The sequence below is a fragment of the Argopecten irradians genome, chromosome 3, assembly GCF_041381155.1.
Source record: "Argopecten irradians isolate NY chromosome 3, Ai_NY, whole genome shotgun sequence".
In the NCBI taxonomy this organism is placed as follows: Eukaryota; Metazoa; Mollusca; class Bivalvia; order Pectinida; family Pectinidae; genus Argopecten; species Argopecten irradians.
In genome coordinates this window covers 10,700,390-10,711,139 of record NC_091136.1, presented here as the reverse complement: position 1 = coordinate 10,711,139, position 10,750 = coordinate 10,700,390, and the positions used below count along the sequence as shown (strand labels likewise).

Here is a 10,750-nt window from a genome sequence, read left to right as displayed (position 1 = left end):
GTTTGTTCAGTCTGTAGAGCATTTGGATAATGTTCAGACTCACTGGTCCCAGGTTCAATCATGTTTGGTGACGTGCCTGATGAGGTAGTTTGTTCAGTCTGTAGAGCATTTGGATAATGTTCAGACTCACTGGTCCCAGGTTCAATCCTGTTTGGTGACGTGCCTGATGAGGTAGTTTGTTCAGTCTGTAGAGCATTTGGATAATGTTCAGACTCACTGGTCCCAGGTTCAATCATGTTTGGTGACGTGCCTGATGAGGTAGTTTGTTCAGTCTGTATAGCATTTGGATAATGTTCAGACTCACTGGTCCCAGGTTCAATCATGTTTGGTGACGTGCCTGATGAGGTAGTTTGTTCAGTCTGTAGAGCATTTGGATAATGTTCAGACACTGGTCCCACAATCACGTGGTCCTGTAAGCATTTGGATTCAACTCATGGTTCAATCTTGATTGACGTGCCTGATGAGGTAGTTTGTTCAGTCTGTAGAGCATTTGGATAATGTTCAGACTCACTGGTCCCAGGTTCAATCATTGTTTGGTGACGTGCCTGATGAGGTAGTTTGTTCAGTCTGTAGAGCATTTGGATAATGTTCAGACTCACTGGTCCCAGGTTCAATCATGTTTGGTGACGTGCCTGATGAGGTAGTTTGTTCAGTCTGTAGAGCATTTGGATAATGTTCAGACTCACTGGTCCCAGGTTCAATCATGTTTGGTGACGTGCCTGATGAGGTAGTTTGTTCAGTCTGTAAAGCATTTGGATAATGTTCAGACTCACTGGTCCCAGGTTCAATCATGATTGTTGACGTGCCTGATGAGGTAGTTTGTTCAGTCTGTAGAGCATTTGGATAATGTTCAGACTCACTGGTCCCAGGTTCAATCATGTTTGGTGACGTGCCTGATGAGGTAGTTTGTTCAGTCTGTAGAGCATTTGGATAATGTTCAGACTCACTGGTCCCAGGTTCAATCATGATTGTGATGACGTGCCTGATGAGGTAGTTTGTTCAGTCTGTAGAGCATTTGGATAATGTTCAGACTCACTGGTCCCAGGTTCAATCATGTTTGGTGACGTGCCTGATGAGGTAGTTTGTTCAGTCTGTAAAGCATTTGGATAATGTTCAGACTCACTGGTCCCAGGTTCAATCATGATTGTTGACGTGCCTGATGAGGTAGTTTGTTCAGTCTGTAGAGCATTTGGATAATGTTCAGACTCACTGGTCCCAGGTTCAATCATGTTTGGTGACGTGCCTGATGAGGTAGTTTGTTCAGTCTGTAGAGCATTTGGATAATGTTCAGACTCACTGGTCCCAGGTTCAATCCTGTTTGGTGACGTGCCTGATGAGGTAGTTTGTTCAGTCTGTAGAGCATTTGGATAATGTTCAGACTCACTGGTCCCAGGTTCAATCATGTTTGGTGACGTGCCTGATGAGGTAGTTTGTTCAGTCTGTAGAGCATTTGGATAATGTTCAGACTCACTGGTCCCAGGTTCAATCATGTTTGGTGACGTGCCTGATGAGGTAGTTTGTTCAGTCTGTAGAGCATTTGGATAATGTTCAGACTCACTGGTCCCAGGTTCAATCATGATTGGTGACGTGCCTGATGAGGTAGTTTGTTCAGTCTGTAGAGCATTTGGATAATGTTCAGACTCACTGGTCCCAGGTTCAATCATGTTTGGTGACGTGCCTGATGAGGTAGTTTGTTCAGTCTGTAGAGCATTTAGATAGTGTTCAGACTCACTGGTCCCAGGTTCAATCCTGGTCTGGCCGCTACTTTTTCACATGATGTATTGGATGAATATATTTACTGGACATTATATAAAAGTTCAATATCAATAATAATTAAGCCCAGTCAAAATGAAAACATCTTAAGGAATTTTTTTCTTAATACCCAATATTTTGGATAATTTTTTTCTTAATACCAATATTTTGGATAAAGATTTAAAAGATTGCACATGTATAATTATAGTACCTCTTGGAAAACAACCCACTACTTATTAAAGGTTTATTGAATCAAACTGAAAATATTTCCTCCATAACAGTAATGAATCTAAAAGACCCATACCTAGTTTCAATTGTCAAATATAAGATTAAAATGTGCCTGAACTAGCTGTAATTAGCTAACAAATGGTGTGCATGAAGAGATAATTATCAGATAGCCACTCACTGGAGCCTCTTTACAAAACCATTAAGTGTAGTCTGAAATGTAAAGAGACCCATGGTCTGAATATAGCTCTATAACAAAAGCCACCTACAGCATCAGAGGAGAAACCAGCTGTTAAACATTTATGAGTTGATACTCCAGGGTCCAAACCAATGATCAATACCCATAGAGCATATTGCAGGAATGAATAAAACAGTGTTTAAATGGTGAAGTGGTTTTTACATTGTCCTGACATTCTACCACTTGGTCAAGACTTTCATGTGTTACAGTTAAGGTACTATCATGACCACACAATTACTGGTGGTTTTTATTATGAAACTCAAATAATCTGCCAATAATTCTATCCACCTCTGGACCGAGACACATAAGGGAATGATATCATATGCCAGGGGTAAGAATACATTCAGCAGTATCAAATTTGAAGGACAATTCAATAGTCCATCTGGGGTGACAATCAGTGGATTATTTTATGTCTTGTCAATGTAGGTCAATTTAATATTTAGTATGAGTTTAGACCAATTATAAGTCTGTTTCATCTTGGATTTTCATTCACTGTCGCAGTCTTAAATGTCTATTTATATAATTACTATTCCATCTCTTTTCTGGATGGTCAATCCACAAACCTCCACCTCTGGGTCACAGGTTTTAATCTCATATGGGGAAGTTGCATTACCAAGTACTAACTGTTTGTCAGTGGTTCTCCTCTAGGTACTTTGACTTTCCTCCATCATCTTTATAGTCAAATTCCATCAAGTATTTTATGACTAGATATTAAAGGAAATGTTGACGGACAGACAATGCGCCATGAATATATGGCATAAGCTTGATCAGCAGTTCTTGGGCAGGGCCAGGTGAGCTAGTTATATATAGACCACTGACCTTCTGTCAGTTCTAGCTGGTAACTGTCCAATCTAGGGTTCAAACTCAGAACCCAGAGAGAGAACGCTTCTGGTCATATGATGGGACATTTTAACCAGGTGCACAGTGAGACATCTGTCACTGAGTGTGGCCCTGTGGCTCATGCATGATTATAACAGAAGAACGTAAAATACTTTAGTAATTGAACCTTAGATCCCTTCTTGGAAAATATGAGAGTAAATGTGACAAATTTAATTGATACAAATATCATTTATAATTATAATTGAAATTATAATTGAACTTTGCAATATAACAGCTGGTATATGATGTAATACCTAAACAAATCACAGATACCAACATTGACATTTGATCATGATCACAAAACCATATAGATGACTTTATAGAGTCTACCACTGGAAATTAATCTGTACCACAAACTACAACAAAAGAGAAGAACCTAATACTGAAGATTATGTAAATATCTAATCACATTTAAATTCAGCCTCCACTTCAAAGCTGCTAAGATTTTTTTTCATGAGAAAATAACAATATGGAAATGTCAACGTAATAAAGTTAGATCATCGATCAGAATGGTGAGAAAAGAGCAGTGTAGCCTTTGTTACGGAGCTGCCGGTTAGATCCAAGTCAAGGGTGCTGAGGCCTTTGTGATACTTTTAATGCTATAATGCAGCAAACACACTAGAAATAACAATGGGAACTTCACCATTATGTTCACTTTCAGCCATCAGCTGTACGTTACATACTGACTGCTGCATATGCATGCTACAATTGACACTCTCTGACATGCAGAGATTAAAAGATTATTGCCACTTGACAAATATTATATCTAATAATGCCACATTATGCTTTATTAGACTGAGAGGGATGTTATGATAAAATAATCTTTAATCAAAATAAAACCTATAGCTAGAGACAAGATAATAAAAAGAGTAACAGCTTAAAATTTCAATATTGATTTATCGTGATAATTATAAATGGCATTAAACCAAAGGATAAGATGATTCAATTATTACAAACAGATGCTTGATTCAAACAATTCACTCTCGATTTTCATAGAAGTTTAATACATACGTTTAGATGAAACTTATACAGCTGTTGTCCAACCCTATAGGTAACAGCTCTTAACTAAAAGAGGTATTTCTGATAATAAGTACTCACATCTATAGTATAAGGATTACTCAGTGCTCCAGACAATTTTTGGATCGGTGAGTAATTGTACTCACACTATTGAAAAAGGAAGGGTACTCTGACTGCAGTTCCAATCCAAAAGTTAACATAGATGTAATGAAAAAGTTATGACAGTAGAAAGTAATCGATGACAAGCTAGCAAATGCATGAATATCTATCTGAAACAAGAACACAATTAATGCAGATTCTTTAGCATGACTTGAATTCTGATGATATTACTAAATTTCCTCTGATTTTATTTCTGGATGTAAGTGCTTGACCATATCAATTGGATTGTGTACTTCAAATATTGATGAGGCAATTAGTACATGTTCATACCATTTTAGGAGTAATTGACAAATTTTAATGGGTATTTTACCCCTGTTACTCAACTTAACTGGAGCACTGAATAATGTCGTTGAAATCCCTCAAGTAGTTTAGGAGGAGTAGACAGTCGTTCATTGTATCAACAGAGGGACAACCTAAATCCAGTTTGCCTGCAGGGAGCTAGGCCCCTCCCTTCCTAACACATCATTTGATTAGATCTGTAGTTGGATTGGGCTGGGTCGATCATCAGTGACCAGGTAGCTCATTTGGTAGAGCACTCGGCTAGTGTTCCGAGGGTCCCAGGTTCAAATCCCTGTCTGGCCACTACATTTTCTCCTCTCCTTTTACAGAATTAGCGCCCAACTAAATAACCCATGGTGGTGGTGTTTGGAAGCTTAAGGGTCTCATATGTCTTCGAGGGAGAAGATTTCGATAAAGGAGGTAGAAGTATAGCGGGATTGGACTGAGTCGATCATAGGTGACCAGGTAGCTCAGTCAGTAGAGCACTTGATCAGCTTGTGTTCAGAGGGTCCCTGGTTCAAATCCCAGCCTGACCGTTACATTTTCTCTTCTCCTGTTACAGGTTTTTGTATAAAGTCATATGTCACACCTGGGTATATAAGCATATGCATGCAGCATGATGAATATCCAGGTTAAAATGTCATGGCTTATATGATACATCCAAAATATATGCAACTGCCGCACATACTGATGGATATAAGTATATATACTGGATAACTATACATACACTGCCGGGATAAACTTTAGCTTTATATCCGTCAATATGCAATGCTTTATATCCATCAACACAAACAGTGCATTCTGCTCTCATGCAATTCATGAATATCTGGATGTCTAAATGAAATGAAGAGATAGTGAACCATTATTCATCATTATTCATCACTACACTTTACCAGCAGGTATCAACAATAAATACTACAGAAGAGTACCTACTACATGGCCATTTACACTGGGTCTGTGACAGCTGTGTCTGGAATTCTATACCAACTGTGGAATTCTACATCACCTGACAAGCAACGTCTGGAATATCAGCTACACTTTCATATCATATATATTACATCACAGATTTTCTAAATTTTTATTTTTTTCTGTTGAATTTAAAACTATAATAAACCATCTTACAAATCAAGTTATCTCCCTTTGGTTGCAGATAATAAACTGTTACATTGATAAGAACTATATGCATATATCCTAATAGCCCTTGCACTAACTTTCCGAAATGGCTTTCAAATTTAAAATGGGAATATAAAACAAGCTATTTCTAGAGAAAATTTTGTAAAGACGCAAAAATTATTAGCTTAACATCAATTCTACACTTATCATCACCTTCTGATCAATTTGATTAAAATAAATTAAATTTTAATTTTCATAATGCAGAACTTTGCAATTCCCATCGTCATCCTAGCTAATTAATTACCATACTTAAGTTGATTATCACTGCACCAGATGGCAAAACAGCAAAATGGACGAATATTCACAGTTAACCAATATATATAGATATATATACGCAGGGAAACAATTGTTTGGTGTTGTCACCTCATCTTAGGCAAACTTTATCCATCTTTAATATTATAAGTAATACTCAGTTATTCATGATCACCACCACTGTACAGTACACGAGAAGATATAGGACACGGTGAGCAGAAAGGAAAGTTAATAGACACTATAGTTATATATACCTGGTATATATATATATATATGTTTATTAATGATTGGGACATAAAACATGAACTTGAGTTACATATTGGGACTTATTTTCATATCTACAGCACTCGATCATTATAGGAACTGGTATAAGCCAGTACATATATACTGTATATATCTACACCAGACAGTATCTATGCATAATTGACACCGGTGTTAAAATTACCGCTATGATCCACAGGCGTGCATCAAAAGCAGCCGCCCCTGGATCATTTAGCAGTACGTGTTGGGTAATTGAACAATGGCCGCTGATCTATATTATTCTAATAAAGCGATCGAAGCCTGCACTACTGCTACGCAATTGATTATAAATTCAACAATATTAAATGAACGAGAGAAATGATTGATATATAATCGTCAGTAAATTCTTTTCCTGCTTTTTCTGCCTTACATACCAGTTATTGGTACCCAAACTGGTTTTTTTACTTATTTATATTTTTTCCTGAAGCTTTTTTTAAATTTCGGAACTAATTCGAACTGTGTCCAGCAAATACTTATTTAATTTTGTTCGAAACTACCCGAAGGTTTAACCGTAATGATTGGGACATAAAACATGAACTTGAGTTACATATTGGGACTTATTTTCATATTTACAGCACTCGATCAAATTATAGGAATGGTATAAGCCAGTATATTTATCTACACCAGACAGTATCTATGCATAATTGACACCGTATCAGTACTCTGGCCGCTGATCTATATTATTCTAATAAAGCGATCGAAGCCTGCAGCGATAGATCAGACGTCATGCATGAGTGGGTAAAAGTGCCGATATGGTATTCCCTGTACCATTGCAAAAATTTGTGAAATAAATAATTAATTTAGTGTTTAGACATGAAATACACCAATTATATGAAGAGTTAATTACACAAAAATACCTTTACTAATAGTAATAACACAAATATACCTATTTTATTAGTAATTACACAAATATACCTATTTTATTAGTATGTAATAACATAAATATTTAACCAATTTTATTAGTAATTACACAAATATACCCATTTTATTAGTAATTACACAAATATACCTATTTTATTAGTAATTACACAAGTATACCTATTTTATTAGTAATTACACAAATATACCTATTCTATTAGTAAAAAGTTTGTTCGTATTAACTAAAATGGAAATCAAATATAAATTATTGAGAAGTTAACAGAATTATCTGTATCATTAATTTTTGCTATGCTGTGATGTACATTCTCATTTTAATTTGTACACACTTCTTGTTCATTGACATTTTTTTGCTACATCTTTAAAAGTGTCAGTCAGGTTGTTATTAAGATTTACAAATGCGTCTAAACCTACCCCATGAACTTGTGAAGAAAATGTGTTAGATTTACTATAAAAATGCTCCAGTTTTTATTAATCATTTTAAATTTATAGGGCTGAATTTTTTTTTCAAATTTATGCTTATATTGGGAATGACTCAGTACAATTCTATCATTTTATTGTCAATCTGCAGTTAAACATATGCTGTACTTCTATTTCATTTTAGGTTTTGACTGAATTGCTTCCATAATGCATTGAGTGTGCAGTTCCTTATGATTATAGGTCTACCTTCTGGCGGACAGTATAGTAATGTTTTCTTCTATTGTCTTGTCAATTTTATGTCTAAATGAAATAAGACATGTTATCTACCTACCTATAGGTCCCAATGATTTCATGAATTATGTAATTACTGAATGAAAATCTACATTGCAAAGTTATTCAAAGTGCAGCAAAAGAGCAACACTAAGCCACTGAATGAATAGTCAATGATAATCTTTCACAAATGTATGTTCATATAACTTCTCCCCTAGCCAGTACTATATGTAACACTAGATTCATAAAATCAATAAAGCCATAGAGATAAAGAAATTTCCACAAAACAAATATCTCCCAGAGGAACTAGCTAACTGACATTGCCATATTTCATTTTTATATAAATTCTGGTTATAACACATATTTTTATCACTACCGTGGGAAGTCTGGCAGCCCTAGGTGTCTCTGAGGTCATCTTCAGTAATATCTGATATACCAGCGATAGTCTGACTTTGTCAAATTAAATGAAAAAAAAAAAAAAATTGTTACTACAACAGAAAACGTTATCAGTTTCTGATCATGAATAATCATATTTATTTGTTTAAAGCAAATTTTCTTGTCCGTTCGAAGCAATTGCAGGTTAAAATGCTACACTGTTGACAAATGGTAATTTTCTCTTTAAAACAAGAGCATGTGAATTGTTTTTACACTAAGTATTGTTCTTCAGTTATAAAAATTACCTACTTTACACCATTACTGTATAATATTGAAAATTCTGAGCTTCATATTTTACTTGCATGAAGATAAAAATAGTAAAAATAATCAAATGTGTCCCAAAAATAATCCATGACACTTGCATGTGCATTCATCAAAAGTTAAAGTTAGTTTATACTTTTTTTGTGGTAAGTAGATTCAAATTTACATGATTAACCACAAATGATTGTTCAAATGATGATTATGCTATCTTGCGGAAGTGAAGCATCTTTATCTACACTTATAATTAGTAACTGTAACGTTATCATCACAGGGCTTTTTCTCCCTACTTTGGGAAAGGGGCCTGTGGCATTGAATTTGGAAAAATGGTGCACCAAAACCCTAAGATTTGGGAAAATTATGAAATATGATATAAAGCAAAACAAATACAATTTTTATTTCCAGTGTAGTTTTATATGCCCTTTCATGAAGCCAATTCACAAATATTTAAAGCCTTAACCAACTAAGTTCATGCATTATTTTTGGATAGTTTTCAAGAAACTTTGATTTTGGGAAATTTTAGGCTTGGATTGTGAAAAATTTGGAGGTTTTGCCATGGAGAATGGGGCCGAAAATCAGCCCCAAATCATGCTGAAAAAAATCATCAATATCAGACTTCTATTGAATTTAATCTCTTGCACTGTCTATTATAATATTCCAGTAAGTGTTTCTTGTAAGAAATAATATTTATGTACATTGTATTTATGATGTTCACCACTCGAAAACTTTTCTTAAAATATTTTCACAATCTTTCAAGGAGTCAAACATTAAACAAAAGAAAATTGTTCTTGGATTACATTATAGCTAGTTCTTATATAGATCTTTACAGTGTAACATTCCTTCACACAGCAAAAAGTGAATATCCCAAGTTTACAATGGGCACACAACTTTTTTACATGAAATATCATTGTTTTAAGTGTTGTAACCATAGTAATGTTATTGTATTTTCATAAAAAATATAACCTCTTTTGTGTAACGATATAATAAACAATTTTTTTTTTTTGGAAACAAGATTTGTTGCACAACATGCATAATCTCCTTTCAACTGGCTATACATAATGTTCAAACGCTATGTTTATGCAAAAATATCATGTTAAAAAGAATATGCCTAATGTGTAGTTAGCCAAGAGAAAATGACTATAAACCGGAGGTCCCTCTGCAGTCAGTAAAGACGATGAAGGAGTTTCCAATCTCGATGCATTATAATGTTGTGGTTAATCAATAAAACTACTTTATCCTAGAGTTAACATTATCATTATTTGTATTGTACATTTTAGAAAGACAATTAAGTCAACCTTTTCAAATGAAACAATTTTTCCTGATTGAACCCTCTGGAGAATGTAATGTTGCTCTAACATTGGCTTTGAATTGAGTTTCCTTATGCTTGTTGATGAAAACCTGCCCGTATACATGTACATAGCACTTTAATGTGGTTTTTGTGAGCCTTAATTTCAATGTAACAGCCAGCTAGTATGGTACTTCTACCAGGTAATCTGATTAGTATATGTCTGTACAGAACATCTGATCACAACCACAGAAACTCTGAGAATACTGAATACAGGCCGGCCAAATTTAATAAAAGAAACATACTACTTCCAGGAGTCATCTTTAAATCTACATTTGTTTGCAAAATATAATGAAATTCAGTAGCTGCATGTTTGACGATTTATAAATGTTCATTAAAATGATTTTTCTTACAGTAAAACTAAAACTATAATGACCATGAAATGAACATGGAATTCAATAAACAAATTACAGCCATTAATTATCATTATACATTATACATATATACCTCGATCTGAATGTCACTAACGTAAGTATCAATTTATCAAATTTATTAACCAATGCCTAGCTATCTATCATATAGCCACAGCCCTTTAGTCATTCATCTATCAATGTTCTAAATTCAATGAGGATGTGTTATTGATCAGTTGATGTTGTGCCAAACAATTGTTTTTTAGAAGCTGCAGCATTAACACACAAAGATCAATACACAAATGGATGGTTAGCTTGCATCCACTAGCTTGATCATATATATACATGTTATATTTAATATGTCTTTATTATTCTGAATATTGAACAGACCTTGTTTATTCATTTGACTGGGTTTAATTGAAAAAAAAAACATTGAAATTTTTTCTTTTTTACATTAAAGCCATATCAAATGTATGGCTTCATTTAAAATTTACATGCACTCTGAAATCAGCCAGGGTAATT

The 10,750-nt window shown here is 34.6% G+C and overlaps 1 protein-coding gene across 1 annotated transcript; it reads right to left on the bottom strand.

Annotated features, from left to right (window-relative positions):
* Window positions 1-962: 962 nt before the first annotated feature.
* LOC138319462 (uncharacterized) lies at window positions 963-1,664 on the bottom strand. The gene has a single exon (XM_069262618.1). The coding sequence runs from the start codon at window positions 1,662-1,664 to the stop codon at window positions 963-965; it is 702 nt and encodes a 233-aa protein (XP_069118719.1).
* Between the last annotated feature and the right edge of the window lie 9,086 nt (window positions 1,665-10,750).

Excerpts from the sequence above, each read along its gene's own strand:
- LOC138319462 (XM_069262618.1), bottom strand. The coding sequence starts at position 1,664 with ATGATTGAACCTGGGACCAGTGAGTCTGAACATTATCCAAATGCTCTA.